This window comes from Herpailurus yagouaroundi, unplaced genomic scaffold (genome assembly GCF_014898765.1).
Source record: "Herpailurus yagouaroundi ecotype Mexico unplaced genomic scaffold, PumYag 195, whole genome shotgun sequence".
NCBI lineage: Eukaryota > Metazoa > Chordata > Mammalia > Carnivora > Felidae > Herpailurus > Herpailurus yagouaroundi.
In genome coordinates this window covers 17,799,784-17,827,508 of record NW_024412426.1, presented here as the reverse complement: position 1 = coordinate 17,827,508, position 27,725 = coordinate 17,799,784, and the positions used below count along the sequence as shown (strand labels likewise).

The following is a 27,725-nucleotide window of genomic DNA, read 5'->3' as shown; positions in this document are numbered from 1 at the left end:
TTTAAGTTGAAGTCACAACTCAGGGAACCTTGTCCGGCTAGTCTGTTTATCTGGGTGGGGGTCCCTGGCAATGTTGAAGAACAAAAAGCTACTGAAGTTGACCTTCCAGGGGACAGTCCATCAGAAGGCTTAAAAACATTTGTTACGATTTTCATTGTTAAATCTTCCCAGTGGTCAATCGGAACCACTGTTATGGATTTGATCGTAAATGGAAAGGATCGAGATCAGTCACTTCACCTGCTACAAAAACAAAATGTGTCAGCAAGAGTCACTGATTTAGTTAGAAGAGGATGAGCAATAAAAGTGAGATGATGAAAATAATCTGCTTTCAGGTGAAAAGAACTATCTCCCGTGAGATATTAATATTTTTCCCACTGCTGGATTTAGATGTTCATTTCAGGACAGCACCTTTGTATCAGCTTCCATGAGGTAAGACTACAGATGGGGCTGGTTCCAATTCGCTCAATGTCATCTGGCACAAAGCAAGTCACAGCCTTTTAATATTCTGTACTAATTGGTAGAATGTGAGTTGTTGCTTGATGCTGTTAGGACTTTATTCCTGTTTGCATTTCATTCCTTGCCTGTAAAGACTTTTTTTTCCCACGTGGACTCTAGATCATTTCATAAACGAATAACCGCTGGCAATACGTAAGTTCTGACATAACCAGAGTGCCTAGTGAGTCTGTGCAGTAGCATTGGGAAGGACGTGTCCCTGGAATATGGCAACAGGTCAGGGGATATTTTGGGGCAGGTGGAGCTCGTGGAAACCCCCTGAGTTAGAGAGTGGCCGGTCCTACGGTGTGGCCCTCTGTTTTCTTCTGCCTCAAGGACAGTGCAATGCTGCCACCATTATTACCATTGTCGTTCCAGTCGCAGGGGAAAGATCCAACTTTCAGCCAAACTTGACTTTCTTGGTGCCTGCCCTTTCCCCCCTTAAATCTGCCTCGTCAACTGTGACTGACTCAAGAAACCAGCTTTCTTGTAAAGCAAATGAGCACAGCCCAACGGGGAATTAGTTTGCATGAAATACACCGTCCCTCCCGTCTCTCTTCCCGCTTCCGGTGAGTTTGCCCAACGCCCCATGCAGCTCCTCTTCCTACCTCCCTTCCTACCTGCCGAGCAGTCAGGGCCCTGGTAGCCCTCTTCACAGAAGCAGAGCCCCTCCTGGCAGTGTCCTCGCCCGCTGCAGGCATTCAGACACCGCTGCTGGCTGCAGTCCTCACCCACGTAGCCCTCCTGGCAGAAACAGGTGCCATTGGTGCAGATCCCCTTCCCCGAACAGTCCCCGGGGCACCTCAGCTCGCTGCAGTCCTTGCCCGTGTAAGGCTCTTCGCAGACACACTCCCCGTCCACGCAGAGCCCCCGGGAGCTGCAGTCCGTTGGGCACCGGAGCTCTGAGCAGTCGCCCCCGCTGTACTCGCTGTCACAGATGCACTGGCCGTCCACACACACGCCCCGGCTGGAGCAGTCCAGGGGGCAGTACGGTTCAGAGCAGTTCTTGCCGAACCAGCCTTCATTGCAGATGCAGCCGCAGGACTGGAGGCTGAAGTTGCCATGGCCGCTGCAGTGAGGGATATAGTCCAGTTGTCCTGCAACGGCCAAGGAGAAGGTCAAAGGGCAGCAGCGGCACCTCGGGTAAGTGGTGCGTGTTGGGGGGGTGGCAGGCAGAGACCTCCTCTCGCTCTCTGGTCAGATTAGTGTTGCTGACAGTGAAACCTCACCCAGTTTGGTACATAACCAGTTGCATAAATATTTTCCCCCAGTCTGGGTTGCCCATGCCTCGCACCATGCCGAGGGCAAGGATGAATGAGATCTGGCCCCTCATCCCTCAGGAGCTCACCTTCAGTGTGTCTTAGCTTGGGTTTCCTAGAAGTAGTCCTCGGATGAGGACTCAGGTCAAGGTGACTTATGAGAAAGTGCTCCCAGGAGAAACTGGTCAGGGAGAGAGGAAGATGAGGGAGGGAGGAGCCAAGCCACAGCCCAAGCCTGTGTGAACGGGCAGAGTCGTAGGGAGGATAACCCGGGTTTAATCCTTCAGGATGCTCCGGCCACAGGTCGGATGCAGGTCAACCTCATCATGGCTTAAGGGCTGTCCTGGGGTGGTGTAAACGCTCACACTCTTCCCTCGTCTTCTCGGGCTGGCCAAGGAGGTTCCCTCAGACCAAGGATAGTCTGTGACAAAGACGCCCAGGGGCTGGCTGTGGGGACTGATGGAGACCCAAGGGATATAGGCTGAGTGCTGAGTCTGAGACACAGGGTCATATGTGCTACAGACCCATCTTGCTCCCTCTTCTCCCCCCCCCCGCCTCTAACTACCTCCGCTCATTTATCACAACTCAGCACCAGGGTAACTTCTAAGGCTTCCCATAACTCCAGTCTCATTTAGTTACCGCTCACTGTGATCTTTTTGGATGTTATGCATGTCTCTGTCCTAGCCTTTACCACACTCTAACTACAGTGGTTGATTTATCTGTCTAGCATGAATCAAATAAACTAATTAAGCAAACACAAGCCCAGTACCTGCTTGGCATGCTTCTCTGCACTTGGCTCTGGGGACAAGTACGTTATATCCTTTTTTAATTCTGCCACTTTACGTAGCCCCATGGTCTGAAGGGACACCACACTGACATTGTTTCACACAATTCTTGCTTGTAGATTTTTCCACGTCTGCCGGGGAGCCTGAGGGGAGGCTGGTAGAATGCCCACTCAGACGCTGCCCAGAGTTCATGCTCATGAACACCTATGACTTCCCCATATTCCTCAGCTCCGCTGAAAAGGCAAAGTAGTCTGAAAGTTCTCACTGAAGAACAGGAAGAATGGGAGGCTGAACAACTAACTGGACTTTCTCTTCTCGTCTTCACAATTGTTTATTTACAGTTTCAGTTTTGGGGAGGCGAAAGAGGTATGGAAACCTGTGGAATATTTCACTACTCGAAAGCCTCCCCTAATCTTGGTATGTGTCTGCTACCCTCTGGACACGTGGGCCATCCAGCCCCATTAAAGGTCATCCCTGCTGCCTCCTGCTTCTTCTCTGTGAAGGCCTTGACATATCAGACCCTGTAGAGGTGAAAACTAGAACCCAAGTCAGTAAGGACAAATCCCTCTTCTCATCAAAGAATGAATGGCCTGGGTCTACGATACCTGCTGGATGAGAGGACTGAGCACGAAGGAAACTGACACAATTTCTATATATTCAGGGTCAGCTGATAACTGTTGCTTCCGTGGTGCTCACCGGCAGGCAGGCTTTCACCTGGAGAGCCCAAATCTTATACTAAATAACCCCTGCCATTCTAGCGTAATCAGCATTGTTAGGTGGGGAAGGAAGGCACGGGTTAGTTCCATAACTTGCTTAAACACCAGCTAGTAAGTAGCAGAGCCAGGGTTTGAACTCAGGGAGTCTGGCTCTGAAGATGTAATGACTTCTCCCAGAGAGGTCAAGTCAGAAATTCGTGTCTCTAGTCGGGAGTGGGTGAGGCGAGACGTAAATAAATCTCTTGGACACTCAGCCTTTGGGGGCGTGGAGTGAGCTCTGTGATTGTGTGTGAGCAGGTGTGTGTGTGTGTGTGTGTGTGTGTGTGTGTGTGTGTGTGTGTGCAAGTGCACCTGCATGTGTGTCTGCGGGGGGCGGGGGGCAAAACCTCCATCTTGCCGGAGAAGACGGGGACAGGTCCTCCGAGACCTTAAAGACTATCATTGACTCAGATGGGAGAGAGGCTGTGACAGAGAGAACAGAGAACCTGCATTCTCTAGTCCCGAGGTTAACATGGATAGGTATCAGTTCAACAGCCTGAGAAAACCAAAGATGAATGAAGACAGACATCAGATTCCCCGCTCGCCACAGAAGTTGCTGCGCTGAACCGATGTACCATTACCTGACACGTCCCTCCAAAATCAGGTTAATGTATTTCAAACCGGCTGAGCAGTGGAGAGAGTCCCTGCCCCGAATCCCCCAGGGAGGGACCGCATTTAGATCACCGGGACATATGAAAAGAGAGCTGCAGACGAGGGCAGTTTTCCCTCCGTGGGTGCGCCGTCCCCCCTGTGCCTCTGCTCCCCTTCGGACACCCGTGCGCCCCCAGATCCTACCTGTGGCCGCGCTTTCCGGGCAGCAGTTGCTGTTGCACTGGTCCCGCAGCACCGACACCTCCCTTTCCAGCATCTCGATCCGGCTCAGCAGCTCCTGCAGCACCCGGGCGGAGCCGGCGCACGGGCAGGCCTTTTTGGGGAGGTTGATCCTGTGGGTGAAGGTGACCTGGCTCTCGTGGTCTGAGGTCTGGCCCGTGTACTCTGTCAATGCCTCGTCTTCGGCACTCACCTCCTGCTCGGCCGAGGCCTCCAGCCCCGAGGAGCAGAGGCTGTCCAGGGGCACGTTGATGTTGTACACGTGGTTGAAGACCACCGGCCGCTCTTTGCCAGAGGCGTTGTAACTGGCAACACCTCCTTCCTCCTCCACCGCCTGTCTCTGGACCCTCTCGGTGGTGACCTCCAGCTGACACTCGGAAGGCTTGAGCAGGGAGCCCAGAAGGATCAGGTTGACCCCGATGAGCATGTTCTTCAGGACCACCGTCTCCCCGTCTACCCCCATCCTCTCGGCCAGAGCTCTGGGTTCGAGACCAGCCTGCAGCTCCCAGCACCAAGCTGCGGGAATCTGCAAGAGAAACCACAGAACAAGATGACCCCTGAGAGCTGTGCCAAGCGCCACGGCTGGGCACAATCCTACAAAGCTAAAGAATAGGCAGTTAAGATTTTCCATGGGGAGGCTGGGAAGGGACAATGGCTACCAGGGTCAAAAAAAGCCCAGAGCTTTGTCGCCGAGGGGGAGGGATCTTCTGCTGAAGGACATCTTGATTTCCCAAAAGACTTATCTAGAATGTATGGGGCTGGCCCCTGTGGTGGGCAAGTGGTCCCAGCAAAGGGGACCTGTGAGGACAGCCAGACAGACTGTTCCTCCAAGGAGAGCTCAGAGCCTCTTTCACGTCTGAGTGAGAAGTAGGACAAAGGGCACCGTGGAGCCTCAGGCGCATCCTCATATTTTCCCACGTGTTTATTAGCAAGGGTCCCCGCCAGCCACTTCAAAATAACTTATTAACTCCTCTAAGCTCATGTATTCAATACAAGTTGACTTTCGAATAACCAACCAGGCAGATAATATAGTTCCAGGTAATTGTGGTTGTTAATAATCCTAGGGTACATTTGTGATTATCGGGGACTGTGTGAGCCAAACTTTCTTTTAATCTTCTCATTAGTTTAGTCCCGGTGCTTTGTGACCACAGGGTGCCTTTCTTCCGAGGTCCTGTTTAAATTGCTAAAATAATGCATTAGCTCCTCTGCTGATTACCTAGTCACCAAGAACCACAGAGAACAATAAATTTACTATAATGCAAATCAGTTTTACGGAAATTATATTTCTTTTTTATTCCCTATGTAAAAGAGGAAAGAGGCTTACAAAGTTTGGTTCTAAAGGTAGTGTTAGAGCTTCTAAGAAGATTAAAGACGGAGGGACGGGGTAAGGGTGGCTCTGACTCTGAGAAGAAGGCACAAAGGATGGCTGATGCCATCTGACTGTGCGCGGTGTCCAGACTGCGCTGTGCATCCTGCATGGGATCTTCCTGGCCCGCAGGCAGCCCCACGAAGGGGCCCGGTGACTGTCCCCATCTCATAATGGAGGCAGCTCTGCCTGGAGAGGTCAGATTTGAATACGGGCCTGACTGACTCCAAAAGCTGTGATCTTGACTGCTGTGCTCCATCTCATTCCTTGAGAAGCATGTTCAATTATCTGTTGTCTCTGCTGGAAATTGTGTTCACGCTAGGATCTTCCCAGGAATATTGAAATTAGAAAGTTTTGCTAGGGTCAGGTCCAAGGTTCCTTCCTCCGTGAAGCCTTCTCTTGCCTGTTCCCTCCTATCCCTTGCTCTGTTCCCCCAGTGAGGCGAAGTGAACCCCCACTCTCCTCGCGGAGCCCCTCTGACAGCATTTCTCACACTAGACCTGGGTTTCCTTTGCCTGTTTCTCCCCACCTGGACTGCTAAATCCATTCCGGTCAGACCACGTCTTCTCTGCAGCGTTTGACATGCGCCTAGGGCAGCAAAAGTGCTCAGTACGTGGCTGTTGAATGAATGAGTGGATGCATGGAAGGGTGAATAAACAGATGAATTAATAAGTAAATGACCAGTGAGCAAAGGGTTGAATCATTCTCCAAGTTATTTTATCTCCTTCTATTATCTTCAAGTTATTCACTATTCTCATCTATCCATTATTCTCAACTGAACAATGTCTGAGGGTTGATTTTGGTAGGAGTAATCTATATTAGTGACTAGTATAAAAACTATGTCTCAGGGCGCCTGGGTGGCTCAGTTGGTTAAGCGTCCAACTTCAGCTCAGGCCATGATCTCATGGTTCATGGATTTGAGCCCCGTGTTGGGCTCTGTGCTGACAGCTCAGAGCCTGGAGCCTGCTTCAGATTCTGTGTCTTTCTCTCTCTCTGCCCCTACCCTGCTCTCTCTCTCTCCCTCTCTCTCAAAAATCAATAAACATTGAAAAAAATTTTAAAACCATGTCTCATTACTCAGCCACCTTGATGTTATGTATTCGACCATAACCTGTCCCTGTTTCCAGTATGAAAAGGAAGCAGAAAAGAGCTGTTAAGACTACAGGCACTGGAGCCAGACTGTCTGGGTTCACACCCAGCTCCTTTGGTTTCTAGCTGTACGTAGATCATTTAGCCTCTGTGCCTCTGTTTCTCCATGTATAAAACAGGGATTGGGGCACCTGGGTGGCTCAGTTAGTTAAGTGTCTGGCTCTTGGTTTTGGCTCAGGTCATGATCTCACGGTTCGTGAGTCTGAGCCCTGTCGGGCTCCACACTGATGGTGCAGAACCTGCTTGGGATTCTCTCTCTCTCCCTCTCTGCCCCTCCCGGGTACTCTCTCTCTCTCTCTCAAAACACATAAATACACTTAAATAAAATAAAATGAGGATTATGGCAGTACCTCTCTTATGGAATTACAGTAATGGTTGAGTTATTATCTGTATAATGCTTACCTAGTACCTGGCATTCATTAAAATAATTGCTAATTATTCATTGAAATAAGTGTGGTTTGCAGACAAGTAGAATAATTGTTCTGACTCTTCCCCAATCCAAGGACTGCCCTGAAATCACTGGAACATGTGAGAAGTCTCCTCCACTCATGGACAGCAGGAAAGCCCCAACTTAACACCCCCTTGTTCATAGAAGCGGGGAGGTCCTTGGAGTCATGTGTGAGGCGGTGTTCCGCCGGTCACATCCAAATGACCTACATCACCCTTGGGGATGGATGGAGTGACACGTCTGAACCAAATCGCTCTCATTGCTGTCAGCTCTTTCTAAGCTCTCAATTCGAGGTGCTGCTTGCTTTCCATTTCCAGGTGCTCCAGCCGGTGCCCCCCTAGAGTGCCACTTGTGCCCTCCTGTCACCCAAAGCTTCCCAGAAACACTTCTGCTACCAGTCATTGATGCTCACTCGTACACTGAAGGCTGTCTCTCTTACTGAACTAGAGTTGGTCCGTCTGATCCATGTTGATGTTGCTGAATAGTTCCCCCCCCCCAACCCCCGGAAACTGTAGAATTGCCACCTAACACCCATTGCATTCAATACAGCTTTTTTGCACACGGTAGACACTCAATAAATACGTGAAAGAAGAGATGATGTTATAAATGGAAAGGAAGGCAAGTGACAGGAAAATGAAGATGGAAAAATGTCAGGTCCTACACTTAGATCCAAAACAACTACAAAAATATTTATGGAGAGAAAGTTTGGCTTTATGTGTGAAAAACACTTAAGATCTTAGTCAATAACCAAACTTGCTATGAGTCAGTCGACACTGTGCTATTTGCAAGTTCCAAAATCTTTTAAATTTAGGCTTAATGAGTTAAAATACAGAAAATAAAGGAGAAGCAAGGGGCTGTTTGGCTCTGCACTGCACTGATCACTGATCCCTTCGGGGTGGCCAGGATGTTGAAGGGACTCAGTCTTGTCACAGGGAGGAATTTGGCATGTGGGTCCAGAGCAGTGAAGACCTGGGAGGTATACTGGTTCCTTTTTCCTTCATTTGACAGATATTTATTGAGTACCTGCCAAATGCTGCTTCCTCCATTCACAGAATTTGCATCCAAGTGTGTTTGCACGAGTGTGTGTGCGCGTGTGCATTGGGGGGGGCGTGTGCATTGGGGGTGATATACGGTGAAAGTAATTGTGTGCACGTATCTCTTGCTTTTTGAAAGTTTCCACCCTGGCAGTTTGCACTGGGGAAGAGTTCTGAAAAGGATTTTCGCCTTTAGGAAATAAGGCAACAAGCTAAAATAGTGTTCAGCGTTGATTGTGCAGTGAGCCATCACAGAGGCAGAGCGCACCTCAAGCAGGGAGAGCGCCACTGCCCAGCTCCTTCCCGGAATGACGCTGGGCGTCCAGGCATCAATCCGCTGGAGCTTGGGACTGTGTCTGTGGGCATCTGTGCTTTATCTCAATGTATTTCGTGCATCCGTTAGTGAGATGTGTCATAAGGTATTAGAAAAGCTTAAGAGAGGTTACTTTTGGGGTCTGGGAATGCTCGCCAATTTTTCCATAGAAATTAACGGTAACTGCTTTTTCACTTTATGCCGTTTCAGCTTCTGGGAGCTTTCCTAGGAAGGCTCTATTTTCAGATAGCAGGGGAACCTGTGTATCACATACAATGTATCATAGAATGCATATTATATGGTATTTAATGAATGATAATGTAAGATGCATTTGAGGTGTGTTTGTATCAGCAAGTGGTAAGACTCCACTGCTGTGGGAAAAAAGAAAAGGTGAGGGGCGAGGGAGCTAACAGGGCAGGAGAAATCATGCTGATATTACAGGGCATGGTCAGGGAAGGCTTCTCTGAGACGGTGACAGCTGAGCAGAGACCTCAAAGAAGTGGAGTGGTGAGCCACGTGAATGGCTGAGGAACAGCATTCCAGACACAGGGAGCAGCGACTGTGAGGGCTCTGAGGCTGGAGCTGGACCAGTGAGTCTGAGCGACAGTGCGATTGTGGCCAAGTGAAGAAGGAAGGAGCAGAGGTGAGGAGGTGAGGTCCGAGAAGTAGTAGGGGCCAGATATGACCTTGTAAACCACTATTAGGGCTCTGGCTTTTTACTGGGGCTATAGGGTCACTTTTCTAAAATTCATCCCCAACCAAACACTTCTTGTGACCTGGTCCCTATCCTTGAGAAACTCTCAGCCTTGTGGAGAAGATGGAAACACAAAACAGTGTAATATCATCATTACCACGACGAGCAAATACACAGAACGCCCAGAGGAGGCTGCAGGAAATACAAGCCAATCAGGGGTAGCAGGGACAGCTACGCAGAAGGGGTAGCATAATTGTCAGCTCCCTTTGCCAAGTATTTCTGGCCTGGCTTTCCAGACACGTGGTAGGACTACATTTTCTGGCCTCCTTTTGGCTTGGTGTGGCCAGGCCACTAGAACTGACACCTGAGCTCTGAGGAAGTGAAGCGTGTCACTTCCGGGTTAGTGCATTCATTGCTGGTGGCTGACGAGAGACCCTCCAGAGCTCTCCCCCTCGCCTAGTGGCTGTCAGCGTTCGAGACGGTGGCTGTTTTCTCAGTCTGGGTCCCCTCAGTGACTACAACACACACAGTGCCCCTGCTGACCCGGAGTGGATGGGCAGTAGGTGAGACAGAAATAAGCTTCTGGCTTTGAGGCACAGATTTTGGTACTGGTTTTTCCAGCAGCGTAATAGCCCATCGGGAGACGATACTAAACTAGATTTTAATGGATTACTCTTCCGGTAGAGAAAGCAGAAGCTTGTCACACACAAAAAGATGTTGCGTTTGCTAAAACTCTGATATGTACAAGAACGTGAATGTTCTTGCTCAGTGGATGTAAGTATTTGAAAGGCTGTTGAATGCTGAAAGTTTGGACTTTTTTTTTTAATGTTTATTTTTGAGAGAGAGAGAGCAAGCAGGGGAGAGGCAGAGAGGGAGGGAGACACAGAATCCGAAGCAGGCTCCAGGCTCTGAGCTGTCAGCACAGAGCCCGATGCGGGGCTCAAACCCACGAACCGTGAGATCATGACCCGAGCTGAAGTCGGATGCTTAACCGACTGAGCCACCCAGGCGCCCCAGGTTTGGACTTTTGTATGGCAAAATGTCCGAGGGAAGTAGTTTCCGTCAACTGGGGTAATCTACAAGGAAACAGATTTGGGCTCCATATAAAGAATAATTTTTCTAACCGTCAGAACTACTGAGCTGTCATTACGGGTAGTGAGTTCCCCGTCACTGGAGGTATTTAGGCACAAGCCAAAAGACTACTTAATGAGAATGCTGAAGATGGACTTTCAAGCATCACATGAGAGGGTGAACTAAAATGAACATTACGATCTTCTCTTTGCCGCTACCTTATGAATTCATGGTCTCATGTGGCTTTGAGGCATCTACTCACTATAAAACTATACTCGTTTCTTAGGGATGCGGTCACAGATCACCGCAACTGACTAACTTAAAACTATAGAACTTTATTGTGTTGCGGTTCTGGAGACTGGAGGAAGTCCAAAATCAAGGTATCATCATGACTGGTTCCTTCTGAGGGCTCTGAGGGAACATCTCTCCCATGCCTCTGTCCTCACTTCCGGTGATGGCTGGTAGTCCTTGGCATTCTCGGGTTTGATTAGATGGGTCACTCCAATCTCTGCCTCCATTGTCACATTGTCTTCTCCTCTGTGTCTCACGTGATCATCATCAGTCATACTGTATTAGGAGCCCATCGCTCCTAATTTGTCCTATGACCCCATCTTAACTACGTCTGCATGACTCTATTTCCAAATAAGGTCACATTCTGAGGTACTGGGGGTTAGAACTTTACCATACATTCTTTGTAGGACGCCATCCAATCTATAACAAAACCAACAGCTAATTGGGCATGTCCCAGGCGCCAAGCTAAGCATTTTTCTTATATTGTTGTATCCATTCCGGACAATAATCCTATAAACAAGGGAGGGGTGAGGTTTAGGAGGCAAGATATTTAGCAACAGGCATGGCTCGGGCAACAGCCAACCAGAAAGAGGCATCCATCCATCAGACCTCTGTAAACAACCAGCAGGGCCTTGTGGTGATTTTGCTAACATGCTTGGTCCTCTTTCTTTCCATTATCTGAGACGAGGAAATGAGCTTCAGGAAAGGCCAAGGAATTTGGCCAAGATTGCACGGCTAATGAGCAGAGGAGCCAAGACTGAACCAGATCTTGCTGACCATCGTCTGTATTCCTAACTACTGTCTTCAGCCAGCTTTAATTAGTGGCCACACACCATTCTCATGAAGAGACTCAGAGTTCTTAAAAATCAACACTTTCCTCTCCTGGGATCATCTTTAGGACGTCCTGACAGCGATGACTTTTAGCTTAATGTTTTCTCCACCACTGCAGGCAGCTACCCCAGAAATTGCTTTAGTCTCTCCCACTGGAGGGAAGTCTTGTCTGATGGCTCTTTACTCACAAGTGCCCAGCCTCGACCATGTCCCAAAGAATCAAGAACAATTCTGAATCAGTAAACCTTGATCTCAGAGGAGCTGGGGGGCATTTAAAAACGTGTGCTTTCTGAGTGGTTACAGAGATCGGGGCCTGCACAGGCTCCCACCGGCGTGCTGCCCACACGGCTCAGCCCCAAGTCCACCACAGGCCACAGCACAGGCCTGTCTGCTTCTCTCTTGTATCTGCACTTCTGTGTGGCTGCTGTGGCTGCTCTGGGGCAGGCAGAGACAGAGTGTGGACTGAATGGCAGGAGGGGCTCCATTTTTCTCCCTTCATCTGACGTTGCTGAGGGAGAAGGGGAGTGAAGCAGACGTTCGTTTAATGCTGACTGAATAAATGTGCCCTCAGTTCTGCTAAGCTCGTGTCACTTAATTACTTCCAAGCGGCTTTTCTTTCTTGCGTCCCTGAAGCCTCCCCTTCTGGCCTCATTCTCTACCTCCGCCTCCTACCCCAACAAAGAGTATCGACTGTTTTGCACGCGGTCTCTCTCCGTGGCGCTTTTCGGTGACGCTGGTAGGCAAGGCCTAATCCCAGGGCGTATCCAGGAGCGCCACATTTGGTAGGCTTGTCTCCTTCGGAGGGGCCCCACCTGCTCTGAGACCCACGACCTGGCTTCGGTGGTTTCACCTGTAAGCTAGACGCAGAGTCTGTGACCAAAGGCGACCCGGGCCGGAGGGGATCAGAGGAGCCTCCCTGCGCCCTCGTGGTCTTCCCCCCTCTTCGATGACTCCTCCAACTACAGTTAATAAGACTCCAGGACGAGGGTCAGCATGGGCCAGTGAAAGTGGGAACGCTGGGGGGTAGGGGAAGCAGGAGGGAAAAGCAGAGGAGATGGAGAAGGAAAAACGGACACACGCCAGGCCGGCGAGAGGACCAGACGAGACTCCTACAGGCAGAGTGAGCCTAGGTAACCCTGAGGGACAGTGAGCACACCCAGGCCTCGGTGACACGCCAGCGGTTGTGAGCAAGACAGATAGCTAATGACCCTCCAAACGAGAGTGCAATAGAGTTGCGGTAATTCGGCACATTGATACTCAGGAAATCCGTGCAGGGCCATTGATTCATTTCCTCTACCCCGCTTCCTTATCAATGTAATTATCGGGGCCGGCACCAGAGGTGTCTCTGGGTAATTTGTAAGAGGCGGAGAGCAGGCCGGTCCTCCAGGCGAGCTGGTGCCCTGTTTACCAGGTGCCCGCTGCTCTCCCGAGGCCCCCGCGGGCACGGCCGGGGTCACCCGGCTCGGCTGGAGCTCTTGCCCCAGATAAAGTCGTTCTCTGGTGGCTTTTCTTTCCCTTGGCCACCTCCACAGGCCCTCTCCTGGCTCTGTCTGTTCACCTTGAAGAGCTTTGCGCCGGTGATGGAAAAGCATGCCCAGAGAAGGCAGAGGAGGCCTGGCTTCCAGAAGGTGGGGGTGGGGGTGGGGGACCAGGAGACGAGGCACTAGTCACTCAAAATGAAGCTATGCCTTTGGGGTTTTCTTTTTCTTGTTTTGCTCCCCTAGACTCAGGAGACACAGGAGATGAAGACGGGCAGAAATTCCTCAGGAAACACAACAACAGGAGATGGGAGAGAAAAAGTGAGCGTGTAGGTTGTTGGGCTGGGAAGGAGAGGTGATCCCCAGGGGTGGGTGGCCACAGCCCTGTTTGGATCGTCTAGCTCCTGCCAGCCTCAGTCCCCGCTCTGTCCCTAGGGGCGATTTATAAAGCAGAACTGTATCTGTGGAAAAATGACACTCTTTTTTGTGCCTTTTTTTTTTTTTTTTTTTTTAGTAAGAATTAGTTTAAAAATAGTTCCCTCCCTGCCGTTGGGATGCTCTGTCACTCGGAGAAAGAGGGTAATTATGAAAGAGGAGGGTGTAATGTGATTACAGCCGGCCCCATTGTGTCAGCGGTGGCGCGGTCCGGGCTGCCGGGAGGGCTCAGCCCGCCGTCTCCCTCAGCCCTGGGCTTTTATTGGGCCTGTCAGATTTCCGAAAAGAACCCGAGGGCAGAAACCTCCCCGCAGACAGGGCCCGTGGCTGGCCCAGAGCTGTCAGCAAGGACGCGGAGTGGCGCGGGAGGGCACACGGGGCCAGGCCCCGGCAACCCTCCCACCAGGCCCGGCCACTGCCCGCGCCCGAACAGCGTCCACCTTGCTGGGCCCCGCGTGAGAATCCGCAGGAAGGGTCTGCGGTTCAGAACCCGATGGAGCCACATTCACTTTTCGGCGCCAATGGTCAGCCCGGTACGCGGTTCTGTGTCAGTGTGGATTAGAGAAACCACAGTGGCAGGGGCGGTTGGGAAATCTGGTTTGTGGTACCCCCCCCCCCCCCCCGGCTCCGTCTGGCGCCACCTCTGAGAGCTCTCTCTGGCCGGACCTCTCAAAGAAATGCCTTTTTCATCTGAAATACGGGGGTCTCGAATATCAGTCATGGGAATGATACCCAGCGAGTCATAAAAATCTCATGATCGGAAGTGAGTGTGAGGTCAACCTCGTTTTGAATTTCCACTTTACAATGCAGTCGGTAAGGCTGGACAACCTTTACGGCGGAGGGCACCGATTTCCTTATGCGCAGGGACAACCGACAGTCTGCCTTCCAGGCCTGCCCATGATTTTTGGTAAATGAAGATTCCATTTAGGTAAGAATGGATCCAATTTTCATAGACCCCAGATGATTCTGTAGGGTATCTGAATGTATTTTAAAATATCATATATTTAGGGGCGCTTGGGTGGCTCAGTCGGTTAAGCGAGAGACTTCAGCTCAGGTCATGATCTCACGGTTCAAGCCCCGCATCGGGCTCTGTGCTGACAGCTCAGAGCCTGGAGCCTGTTTCAGATTCTGTGTCTCCCTCTCTCTCTGCCCCTCCCCCACTTGCACTCTGTCTCTCTGTGTCTCAAAAATAAATAAACATTAAAAAAATTTTTTTAACAAAAATATCATATATTCATAATAATGTATGTAATATGTTAATAGACTATAATGTATTAATATGTGCAAAGTTAATTAGTACATTAATAATATATTATAGCACCTGTAGAATATATGAAAATGTATACCATAATATATTAATGATATAATGTATTACATGTTGACATATACTATGATTAACATATATTAATTATTATATAGTAATAATATTAATATAATGTAACAATATATAATATAGTATAGTATAATACAATTTATATTTATATTTATTTTTTAGTATAGTCCCATTTGATCCTCACAAGGGTCCATGGGATTATTCCCATTTTACAGATGAAGCTAGAGTACGGAAGTGATTTGCCCAACTACATGAAGAAAGTTAGAGCCGAGCTAAATCCTCAGTCATATTTCCAGACTCTCAGTTCAGTTGTGGATGCCTTAGCCCCCCTTCATCACCCGCCTCTATCCTTTGGAAGTAGGTTGGACATAAATAATAAATTCCTCATTAGTTTCCACCCTTTTGGTCACAAATTCTTCCAAGAGTCTGACCTTTTGCTATCATTAATATCTATTTTTCGTCTGTGTTTCCTGAGCTGAGAGAACACCATGCCACCATTTGCTATTCAATTATTCTTCTTGAAGAGTCATCAGTATTACTTTTCATCTTCCTCTTTTTTACATTTAAAAAAATGCAAAGAAAATTCCCTTGTAAGAAGGACCGCCCGTCAAACTGCATCCCAAATCAATGGCTTCTATCTCCTGCCTGGGATACCCCATAGAACAGAGAGAGAAATTGGTTTGGAATATGTGTGTGTGTGTGTGTGTGTGTGTGTGTGTGTGTGTGTGTGTGTATTCTCTGCCCTCACGGGGCTCACAATCCAGTTAGAAGAGTAGACATATACACATGATACCAAAAGAAAAAGTGACGCAGTCCATTTTTATTATTACACTCAAGGTCCTCGTGCCAAGTTTAGCAGGTGTCTTGAGCAGTGAATGGAGCTGGCTGTGGGAGCAGTGGCCAGAGAAGCCTTCCTGAAGCTGTGGTCCCAGTTCAGATGGAGGCAAGAGGGTGGAAAGGTGCACAGGAGTTGCAGAGGGCAGGTAGGGAGAGGGGGAAGGGGGCAGAGGGCACAGCAGAAGCAGAGTTTATTAGAGCCTCAGGGCCAAAGGCAAGGTAGTTCTGCCTCTGAAGAGACCACGTTCAGTCTTTACAAAGACTTAAAATCAATTAAAGCTAGACTATGGAAACAACACATACATGCCTGTGGGTACTTCTGAGATAAGGGATCTGGCCATGTCTTCTCATTGATTCTAGGGCTTGATGTCCAAGGACCAGTGGGTCCAGGAGGCCAACTCTGGGCCATGCCAATTTATAAATGTGTGTTCCGAACTTCTAATTAATTATAACTGTAAATGTAGGAATTATTTGCTTGATCCTAGGGCATTGAAACCTTTTAGAAAACAAACAAATCTTAGGAGTAGTCACCTGCAAAAATCATGTTCACTCACATCCAGAATACTAGATAATTCATCCGCTCTAAAAATGTCTAATGACAGATTCAAATATCAAATTCATGCTGTTTCTAATTATATGGCATAACTATGTCAGAGTTGGTCCTTCCAGCAGGAACCAAATAATTGCTTTCATATCGGATATTCATTAATTTCTTCAGATGGCCTGTATATTGGAGGTGGCAACTTATAAAAGTTCAGCTCTGGAGGTCTAAAGGAGTTATTTCCTTCATTGTGTAAATTATGCCTTTTAGAGCATGAAATAGCACCAGCCTGACCCAAAGACGACACACAGGTGAATTATATTTTCTAGAGCATGAAATAACATCCTTATCTGTTACTTGAAGTTCGAGGAAGTTCTCAGAGTACTGGTATACGTAACACAACTGGCTTAATTACCTTCAGTTACATGCTGATTGCATGCCAGCCGCTGGGCTGGGTTCCATCTGAGACGCCAGGGACGAGCTAGTGAACTCTCAGGTAACTCTCTGGGTAACTGGGAGGGAGGTCTTCAGAAACTGAGAATAAACAGCAGACCACGATGAGTGCCATCTCAGAAGTCTGGGGAAATATTCTTTAGGGAGCCCAGCAGAAGGAAGCATTTCAACCGCAAGACTCTCTAGAGAAAGCTCAATGGGGAGGGTGGCCTTTGAGCTGGTTCTTGAAGAATGAGAAAGATTTTGAAGGGAGGAGACAGAGGGAAAGGCAGTTGTGGTGAGTGAGGGGTAGAGAATAAGGAAGATCCTCCTTGAGGAGGGGCCCTGTCCCCAGGGTGGTGGCACCCGGGTGTTCGCGTGAGTTTACGGACGAGGGTGCCAAGTTGTCGCAGAGCCTTGACTGGCATCTTTAGAAACATGCTCTGTCCTCTGCGGGCCTGTTGAACCATCAGTGTGTTTTAAGCGGGACACGATGTGATTAAGAAACCCTTTGACATCTGCTGCTGCAATTGGAGCCTAAGATGAATACTAATCCGAAAACCTCAGAAGATGGTTCGCTTGTCGTTTATCTTATTTTGCAGTTATTCAGTCAGTGAGGCTCCGATTAGCTCTCCTCATTACTTTAGAGAGTGGTTTTTCAGGGTACATAATTTCTTACATTCCTTTTCTCTCACTCTGTCTTGACAAAGTGCGTTTTGCTCTCCATTAAGTTATATGGCATCATCTTTGTTCATTGTTGTTAAGAGGAGGCTCCTGTCGAATTCCAGTGTTGTTTTATTAACTGCTAAATTCAGGATATGTATTGCAAAATATTGGGCTTTTACATGTTTTCGATCTGAATAAAAAAAAAAAAAAAAAAAAAGAATCGACCATTTGGCCCCAAGCGGCCGCCTTTCTGACAAATTAAGAATGTGGTCGCCGCCGAGTAGGCTCCGAGCGGGGCTGGGGCCACTGAGGCTTGGGGAGTGAGCCAAGCGTGTTTTGAGGGTTCCCGGAGTCCATGGGTGATCCGTACGGGGTGCAAAGAAGTACAAAAAAGCCCACTGGGGATGCACAGTGTCTCCGGTGGGTTGGGGTTTATGCCCGCAATAACGCGTGCCTGGTGTCCTGTCCCTTCGATGTGAGCTCTCCTTCCGCCCGGACGGGACAGGGGCCTCCGTGCGCACCGCCAGGGGGCTCACTCCCTGTGTCCGCAACGCGGCTCTGCGGCACCTCCGTCTTCCTGTCCACACCCTCTCCCCCGCCATCTGTCTCAGCCGAAGTGGGGGGGCCCAGTAGTTCAGCGGCGGCTCCAGTCAGGAGGAGAGCGGGTCCCGGCTTCCACTGGGGAAGTCGCTCAGGCCGGCTGTGTCCCTCAGCTCAAGGGCGTTGTTCCTCTCAAGGTGACCTTCTCTACATGACTGAGTCTCTTTCTGGGTTCTAGTAACCTGTCTGCTAACTCCCCTCACGTCCTTTGGGCCTTAAGGATGGTAACGGCTCAGTTTCTACTGAGCCTAGAGGTATGGATCCAGTGTCCTCACTGAGCACGGCCTTCCTATGCTCATCCCTGCAGGTACCCGCAGAGACCGGGCTGCCCCGGGGACAGCAGTTTACCCCCAGTCTTTCCTCCTGTCCCCAGCTCTGCTTAAAATTTACCTGTCCTCTGGGCCTCGTTCCCTCAGTAGTCAAATGCCAAAGTAATACAAGAGACAGTATTGGCAATAAATTAACACCTTCGGAAAACCTATTTGGAGACAGGTAGGCCTTAGACCGTAAATAACAGTGACATTTTTCATTTCAACAACAGCCTCATCTAACCTAACAGTGGACATGGTTCAGCGTGGTTTCATGCAGTAACAGAGAATAAGATTCATTGCCTGTAAAAGGTTCCAACATCTTTCCTCGCATTGATCTTTCTACCTTTCCCCGCTTGAAAAGCACTGAAGTGAGCCAGCGTGCCAGAACACCTGGTGTTTGCAGGGCTCATTATGGTTCACAAAATGTATAATCTTGGTTCCTCCTTCTGCGAATTTTGTTAAGTATATAAGGTAGGTATGTTGACCCACTTTACAGATGAGTAAACTGAGGCTTATGCCTGTAAATGACATGTTTTAAAGCTGGTATTAAAGAAATTGAGTATTCTGAGGGTGACCTCTGCTACATTTGAGAAATTTAGGGGGTCAAAAGGAATCTGGCTCACATCTCCTTGGGTTTATTTTTGTCACAGGGAAACTGAAGAAATACAGTGACACTAAAAAATAATAATAATAAAGGCACAGGTTTATTGATTTCTCAGCAAGAAATATGTTCTATTAATTAAAAAAAAAAGTTTCAGCCTTCTACTTTCTCTATGCTTTGGTCACTGACAGGTGCTTCCATGAGCAGTTGGCTGGGGGCGAGGCAGGGGGCTCACCAACATTGACTGTCAGCTGCGGGTCTGGAGATGGAGTGGGGTCTGACAACCAGGCCCTCAGTTGGTCAGTGCACAGGGAACTTTCTGTTTCTCTCTGTGGATTTACTCAACAGCTCCCCTCTACTCAAGGGCTGGAGGACTGTACTCCCAAGAGGCTCTCAGATTTCCCTAAGAACAGATCAAGACTGGATCCTTTCTTTGGAGTTTGGAGTAGGAAAACGTATCCCTTTGATCCTAGTTTGCGTTATCAAATAGGATTCCTGCAGCAAAATCATTATAAGAGTACCCCCTGCGGAGGAAGACACCAGCTGATTCACTGAACGGGAAGCCTGAAGCAGGAATGATTTCCCGAGCCAGCGCTGAGAATTTTCCATGACTTATCCATCAGGAGCTATGTTTGAGGATAATTATGAGGTAGGCAGTGACATGCCCTCATCCTGGTCTGGAAGATTATACATTCATTAGTCCAGACCCACCAATGTCTCTAGAATGGTCCAAACTGTTGATCTGCAAGACGAGTCCATAGGAATCGATTAATGATAGATATTTATTGCCTTTCTCCGAAATAGCAAAATCTCTGGGCTTTTCCTAGAAGATTGGAGACGTGGTTGGGTTTGTCGAAATCTGCTGCATTTGATTAGGCAGGGAGGCTCCCCGCCACCTTCAGCGAGCTGGTCACATGTACCTACATGACCCCACCGCAGGATGATTGCAGGACTGCGATTTGAGGGAAACGGAGAGTTTCTCAGACTGACGCACATGCATTCCACACACGTGCCAGGTACTCTTCTAAGGCTTTTGCATATTAACTCCTTTAATCCTTACAGCAACCTTACAAGCTACTAGGATTGTCCCCATTTTACAGGTGAGGAGATTGAGTCACAGGGAGGTTAAATGGCTTGTCTAAAATCACAAAGCCTTTAAGTGAGGGCACCAAGACTGAGACTTGCTGAATGCCAAGGGATGTAACCAGCGGACCGGGAAGCCTTCATGCAAGAAAGAATTTGCAACAATGATCTCTCTCTGAGCTCAAGTAGCATGTGTTACTACTACACTTAACATGGTAGTTATTTGGAGAGTCGTTTCCTCCCCGCTGCAAACAGAGAGCCCACAGGGCAGATCTATCATCTAGCTATCTATCGTCCCAGCATATACTACTGAAACTTAGGGGTTCTTTATCTAAATGTGTACATCCGTACACACCTGATGTGGTTCCGGCCAGCCTGCCTACTGAGGGGTCCACATTTCCCCACAAACTGGCTTTTCCTGTTCCCAAAGTTTCTCAAGTTTTCCAATGGGCTGTTATTCCCAAGAACTGCTGCCCGGAGTGTGTGAGGTGACCCTGAGGGGCCTGGGGACACACTGTTCCTCTAGCTGTTGGCACAGTTTATTGTTAGGGTAATAAATGTCCTGCCCATCCTTTCCCAGGCTCTCTCACTGATAGCTTCAGGATGATTCGTCTTCCCCCCTCACTTCTCTTTTGATTACTGCTGCCTGTCACATTGTTCCCTATTATTGACCTTGGTACCTGTCAGACCACTCACACCCCCAATTGTCTTTGTGTGCTGCTTGTCCGTCTTCGCTGAAAAGCTGGTTTCTCTGATTACGCAGGCCCTGTCAGTCGCATGGATTTATTTGATTCTTCTCAGGGATGAAGGAGTGATTTGTGGCCTTCTGTGTCCTTGGACCTGATGCAGGTGGTTGGCTGTGAGCCGGGTCATAGATGGTCCCCTCCAGGTCATAGATGGGCCCAGGGCCAGGTCCCACCTCAGGGAGACTTTAGAGTGGGATCATTGCCTGGTGGGCAGGGCACCTGCCTTGAAGACACATTTCTCTCTGTGTCTCCTGCCACTTCCAGTCACTGGCTTTATGCGGTTGAGCGGGTCATGTGACAGCTCTGAGTCTCAGTTTCCTCATCTGTGAAGGGGGAATTATTAATTTTTTTAATTCTTTTTTTAAGTTTATTTATTTATTTTGAGAGAGAGAGAGAGAGAGAGAGCTAGTGGGGGAAGGGCAGAGAGAGAAGGGGGGAGAGAGAGAGAGAATCCAGAGCAGGCTTCTCACTGTCCGCACAGAGCCCACTGTGGAGCTCGAACCCACGAACTGTGAGATCAGGGCCTGAGCCGAAGTCGGAGGCTCAACCGACTGAGCCACCCAAGCACCCCAAGTATTCTTGACTCAAGATCTTAGCAAAGGGCTTGTTAAGCCCACAGCAACATCCTCAGACCTGAGCCTGGAGGGCTGCTTGTACTACTTGGTGTAAGAGTGACTCTCAAGTCTCTCTAAGGGAGTGAGAATCCATCCTCCCTGAACCCGCGGTGATGTTGGTAGTTGAAACATGCCCAGAGGCCTCTGGTTTGAGTCACCATTGAGGGTCTTTGAGTTGGTCTTCCCTGCGTGGTCCAGGTACCCGAAGCACACCTTCTGTCTTAGCCGGCAGCCTCTGTCTTCTGCTCAAACTTGGCCGCTTCCCCGCTCCCTCTGATGGAACCTGGCTGGTGCGGAGGGGTGCGTGGGAACCCAGGGACTTCCATCCCCCACCTGTCGTGTCTGCTCTGTCCCCTGCTCAAGTCATTCCCACCCCTGCTGAAACTTCTCTTCTCCAGACCTCAGGTCCACCTGCCTGAGGGTCAGCTGTTCAGACTAGTCAGAAATCACAGGGCCGGGCGAGGAGCAGACCCTTCTCTCCCACAGGCCTCTCTCTAGCAGACTTGGTTTGTTAATTCTGATCGGGACTGAAACACAATGTTCCCCGCAACAGCTACATGTTCAGACATGATGCTGCACACACGTTAATGAGGAGAACTGTGCGGAGGAAGCTAGTCAACCCGTCAGCGTGTGCCCGGGCTCCCCACTGGCAGAGAAGTGTGCTTGGTACGAGGGGCAGAAGGAAAAATACAGAAGCTGTCCCTTGTGGGGGTCTGCCCTGCCCCTCCCCGCCCCCCCACCCCACCCCCTCACCATTCCTGGCATCTTCCTCATCTGCATGATCCTGCAGCCTGCCAGCTGATGTGGACCTGGTCTGCCTGACACCTGCCTTCCAGGCCTGCCCGAGAGGCGGCAGTGTCCCTGGGCAGTGCTTTCCCGAGATAGTGAGCCCAAGGAATCTGTGGGTCTAAAGTGTTTACACCACCAGACTATAAAGAATACAGTCTCGATTATATAAATAAACGCGGAAAAAAAGTAGGAGGAAAAAATACACCAAAATCACTAGTGACTTTTGCTGGGTCGGTGTATTAACAATACAACCTTTCTGTATGTTCTGGTTAGTTTTTAATGAATGTATACTGTTTTCATAATCAGGAAAAAAACATTTAAAAATATAGAGTTGATTTAGCTTTAGGCCATTGGTGTGGGCATTCTACCTCCCGAGGTTACTTACAGTGTTTGGCTGGCATACACTCACCTTTACCCCTGAGACATGGGGCATTTGCATCTTGGTTCTGTTGATGTGTCCCCTCTCCTTTTGGTCCTGACCCTAGTACGTTTAATCCAGCTCTGTGAATTTCAGTTGACCCTGGATGCGCCCTGGATATGTCACATTACCCACCTCAGTCTTGCCTAGAATCGTGTTCTGGTCCAGCTCAGGGCAGCCCTGCCTTGGCCTTGGACCCTGAAGCTGGCCTCCTAGGCCTCCTGCCCAGCTTCTGTAACCAAGTGAATAGCTTTGAACCTGGTGACCCTATCGTTTTATAGGGTCTAGTTTCAGGGATCAAACATAGTCCAGGAACAGCCAAAGAATAATTTCAGAATCCCTGTGATTCCCAGGGGGGGTTACACTCTGATCTTCCTCACTTGGGAAAGTTGACCATTTCCTCAGAGTTACTGATCATCTGCATGAAATGCTAGTTCTCCTCTAGACATGTGGGTCAAAAAGATGCACCACAATTGCCACCATGGGATTTGTCACTCTGCCACCTAAGCATCCTCAATTGCACTTTACTCGATTCAACAATTATTAACTTAGCACCCAGTGATGATTCACCATCCTGCTGTGGCCCTCTAAATGCTGGAGCTGACAGAAAATTGAGGAGGAAAGATATTGCCACGGCTGTATGTCCCATAACAAACCTCTGGCCCATGCAGAAATGGAACCACGTGCTCCTTTATTCTTCACACATTAGCAATGCTGACGCTGTCCCATCAACTTATGTGACACTTCCTAGTTTATACAGTATTTTCACATATTCTTGATTTTCATCTGTGCTGACAGCTCAGAGCCTGGAGCCTGCTTCAGGTTCTGAGTCTCCCTCTCTCTCTGCCTCTCCTCTGCTCGCACTCTGTCTCTCTCTCTTAAAAATAAATGTTAAAAAAAAAAAAAAAGAATACTTGACATGTGAGGTAAAACGGCGTCATGGGTGTTGGGCTGGGGAATCACATAGGCCTGAAATCGAGTCGGCTGTGTGTTAGCTGGGTGATCGTGGGCAAGCGATCAGCTTCAGTTTCCTCATCCGTTAAATGGAAGCAATAATGGTCTCCATCTCTCATGGTTGTTTTAAGTGTTTAGTATATAATATGTAGTAAGCATTTAATATGGGGCCTACATAAAGCAAGTGCTCTAAAAGGTGTTAGTCTATCTAATAGTGTTTTCTGAGGCGCCATGTGGGACCCAAGCTGAATAAGTTTGAGTTCTTACCATCTGAGGCGTTTCACTGCAGGTACCCTAAATACTTAACGAGCATGGAATAGAACTGGTTTTTATCAAAACCTGCGACATCAGTTCCTGAAGCAGTGTCCTGATCAGTTCTGCAAATCAGGCTTTCAGTGACACATGTGAGCCGGGCAAAATGGCAGCTGGCAGCCATGTTTGCATCCTTTCTTCCTACACGCTGCCGCTACCACTCCACCTGGATCTGCAAAGGCTAGGGTTCCTTCAGCAGCCCCTGGACTGGGGCCTGGGAACTCAGAGCCCCTCTGGCCCTCCCTCCCGGGGCTAAGACTCCGGGGCAATGCCGGGGTGAAGGAGCTGTTGTAATACGGAGAGCCACGGCTGCCATGGCCGCCACGTCCTTGCACACGGGGCAGGACTCCCTTCCTCAGTGGGCCTCAGCCTCTGCCATATGTAAGGCAAGACCTATTCAAACTGTAGTTAACCACGATGTTTCTGTGGGGTCTTAAATCAACCTTGAGCCAGCCTTTGACCCCCTAGAAAAAGCTGCCTCGGGAGTGTGCTGATATCACTGAGGCTCAGCCTCCAGAAAGTGCGGGTGGTTGCATTTTCTAATTTAATTATCTCGAGGGAAGACCTCTTTGGAGTTGTGGATTCCCTGACTAGTCTGGAGAAGAAACTTTTCCAGCTGCACAAGGATGTGCTGAAGGGAGAAGCAGTTCTCTGCATAAAATTAGTAACGCGGGGTCTAATTTGCCTATAAGGGGGCATTGCTTCCTGTTCCTCGGGGAGCTGGATGCTGTTTGCCCCTCTGCCTTCATCTACCAGGGCTCCGGGGGCTCTTGGCGAGGTTGCAGAGGGGTGCTTGGCCTGGCTCCACTCCAGCCTCTGTACTTGCGTGACTCACAGATGGATTACTAGGCAGCGCAGGGACCTCCTCTCCTACTTTGGTACATCAGGAGAGGCTGCAAAGCTTCCCTGGGCAGAACTTTGAAGTTACAGCATTGACCTGACTCAACTATGAATCTCCCCAGTCAGATACAAATCATTTGTTGTTTATGCCGGAACATTCTGACTCAAGGGAGGACTGTCTCATCATGGATAATTTAGAAGAGGGTGCTCAAATACTTTTTACTCTATTGACAGTAAATATATTTTTTTACTGTGTAACCCAGGATGTAATACGTAAATCCCGTGGATAAGTAAAATTGAAACCACGATTTCCACGGAATAGTACTTACTGTTTGGAATGCGTTCTAATTCATTCTCTTATATTTTATTCGTTAAGAAACAATACAGGTGGGGGCGCCTGCGTGGCTCAGTTGGTTAAGCATCCAACTTCGGGTCGGGTCATGATATTATGGTGCGTGAGTTCAAGCCCCGTGTCGGGCTCTGTGCTGACGGCTCAGAGCCTGGATCCTGCTTCAGATTCTGTGTCTCCCTCTCTCTCTGCTCCTCCCTCACTCACACTCTTGCCTCTCAAAAATGAGTAAATGTTGAAAGTAAATAAATAAAAATAAAAATTTTAGGGGCACCTGGGTGGCTCAGTCGGTTAAGCATCCAACCACTTCGGCTCAGGTCATGATCTCGTGGTTTGTGAGTTCGAGCCCCGCATCGGGCTCTGTGCTGACAGCTCAGAGCCTGGAGCCTGCTTCAGATTCTGTGTCTCCCTCTTTCTCTGACCCTCCCCTGCTCACTCGCTGTCTCTCTCTCAAAAATAAACAAAACATTTTTAAAAAATTACAAAAAAAGAAACAATAGAGTTTGAAACCCGCTAAATTGGTTTCATGCTCCACTAATACATCACAGGCCACAATTTCAAAACCATTGCTTTCGAGAAGCACCTGTCTGAAAGAAGTGTAATACAAGTCACCGATGGACACCACATACGTAATTTAAAATTTTCTGGCTAGCCACACTAAAAATGGCCAGAATAAAGGGGTGGAATTAGTTTTAATATGCTAACATAGTATCGTTTCAACATGCAATCAATATTAAAAGCTATTAGTGAGCTTTTTAAAAAATACTAATTTGAAATCCAGTATGCATCTTATACTCCCAGCACATCTCGGTTTGGACCAGCCACGTTTCAAGGGCTCAGTAGTCACATGGGGCTGCTAACTCTCCTTTTGGCCAGGGTAGCTTTAGAGGATAATTCAGGGAAGAAGAATCCAATAGGTATGATGGTATTTACAGGTATGTGAGGCACTGAAAAAATGTCTTCTGTTTGTTTGTTTGAAGCTGCATTTCTCAGGCACGTCTCCCCCAGCACCAAGAAGCACATTATGGCAGAAGGAACTTGGGGTTGGGATTTAGATCTATTGTTAGAAATCGTACCTTTTCCGTAACTTTGGGGAGTTGTTGAGGGGAAGGTTAATGGTGACACCATTCTACCTCCTAAATGAATCTTAAGAGGTACAAGCTGAGAAGGAACCTGGGTGGCTCAGTTGGTTGAGCATCTGACTTCGGCTCAGATCATGATCCTGCAGTTTGCGAGTTCGAGTCCCACATCGGGCTCATTGCTGTCAGTATGGAGCCCGCTTGGGATCCTCTGTATGCCCCACCATCCCTCTCCAACTTGCGCTTTCTCAAAAGTAAATGAACATTAAAAAAAGAGATACAAGCTGAATTCAACAATTATTGAGCAGCCTCTGTGTATCAACAGTAACCAAATGTCTCAGTATGGAAGGGTTTGGGGGGAATCTTTCTTCAAAGCCAGAAGCTGAGCTGTTTAGGGGTTGTCCCTGCTTTGTCCCCAGTGGCCTTTCTACACCAGGGGCTTGCTTCTCCCTGCGAGCTTACTGCTGACCAGCCCCCCTGCTCAGGGTGTAACTCTCGTGGGGTCATGGCTGAAAGAACAGATGTAAACTAAGACAGCAATGTTTCAAACCTGACTAAGTTTATTGCTGTTGATGATAATAGCACTTGGAGTTGATATTTATATCAGGCTTTAAAATTAAAACTTGCTTACAAATACATCATCTGATTTAATAATCACAGCAACCCTGGAAATTGAAACTGTTATTATTGTCTCAATTTTATATACAAGGAAGTTAAGACCCAGGGAGGGTAAGTAAATTGTTCTAGATCAAACATTTATTTAGATCAACATATTTCTTTGATGCCTACCTACCAGGCCCAATACTGTATGTTGAGCATATAACAAGGAATAAAGTTCCAGCTTTTGATTGAATGCGGGTTCAAATGAAAATCTCCACAGTCCAAATTTCAAGCTTTCTTTCCATTCCATTCTATTCTCATTTTATGTATGTGGAAGTGCTCACCATCTACTATCAGTTTATTCTTGGCTTGAGTTGACTCATCTGTCTACCATCTATCATCCGTTACTTAAACAGTTAGTCAAATATTCAGGGATAGAGTCGTCTCTGTTATCTACATTTACCAATGCTTTTTAAACTCATTAAAGACCTGAAGAATCGGATAACTCTCATGTGCAGTTTGAGTCATCAGTTATACTAATCAATTATACTAATATTGTCCTGAATAAAGCAGAAAGCTGAATCTAGGAATCAAGATTCTCATTCTTCCTTCAGAAAATCCTCAGGAGCATATTTGCATGGTGCTCTAGAACATTCTATGGCATGAGTTGTTAGTAGAAACTAAGCACAAGGGGGAAAAGGTGTCTGTAGAGGGTTTTTTTTGTGTTGAATAAATTTAGAAGTCACCTAGTTAAACAATTAAATAGATTTCTTTACAGAAGAAATTTTCAGAGCCTTGAACATGCTAATGTGACTTGTGAATCATCAAGATAGATCTAGACATAGATGTAAGTATAGATTTAGTGTAGATATGGAGGTGAAAACAGAGATAATAATGTTAGATAGACATACATAGATAAGAGAGAAAGACGGATGGATAGAGATAGATAGATAGATAGATGATAGATAGATACAGATAGATAGATAGATAAGAGATAGACGATATAGAAATGAAAGGAAGCATCATGTAGTGGTTAAAAGAATAGATTCTAGATTTGGATTGCCAGATTGAACCAATAGTTGCTAGTTGTATGACCTCTCTGCCTCTGTTTCCTCCTCTGTAAAATGGACATGACATTAGGGTTGTTGTGAGGATTAACTTAACTAATATATATATATGTATATATATATATACATATATATATATATATAAAGCACTTAGAACAGAACCTGCAACATGATAAATGTTCACTAACTAGTAGATGACAACGTTAGCTATATTTAGCATGTAGTGTTTCCCAAATGTAGGTTCAAAGACTCTTCTTTTAATAGCATCTTATGGGATTTGTATTACATGGGCTACTCTTCCTAAAATTCTTTCAGGGGCTT

At 47.9% G+C, this 27,725-nt stretch overlaps 1 protein-coding gene and 1 long non-coding RNA gene across 4 annotated transcripts in view; one reads left to right on the top strand and one right to left on the bottom strand.

The window, feature by feature from the left end:
- The window catches only part of TNR (tenascin R), a 410,417-nt gene that overhangs the window by 80,528 nt on the left and 302,164 nt on the right, over positions 1 to 27,725 (bottom strand). The window contains exons 3-4 of one of the 3 annotated variants that reach the window (XM_040446717.1): positions 4,087 to 4,648; positions 1,113 to 1,589 (exon numbers count right to left, since the gene is read on the bottom strand). In XM_040446717.1, the coding sequence (XP_040302651.1) occupies positions 1,113 to 1,589; positions 4,087 to 4,585 (976 nt within the window). In that variant the 5' untranslated portion in view covers positions 4,586 to 4,648. Of the gene's footprint in view, positions 1 to 1,112; positions 1,590 to 4,086; positions 5,183 to 27,725 lie in introns of those variants that run through there. The other 2 variants (XM_040446716.1, XM_040446718.1) reach the window with 2 other exon arrangements.
- Positions 1,529 to 4,080, top strand: LOC121011912 (uncharacterized). The gene is made up of 3 exons (XR_005781854.1): positions 1,529 to 1,635; positions 2,479 to 2,559; positions 2,656 to 4,080. It is a non-coding gene; the product is annotated as an uncharacterized LOC121011912 (long non-coding RNA).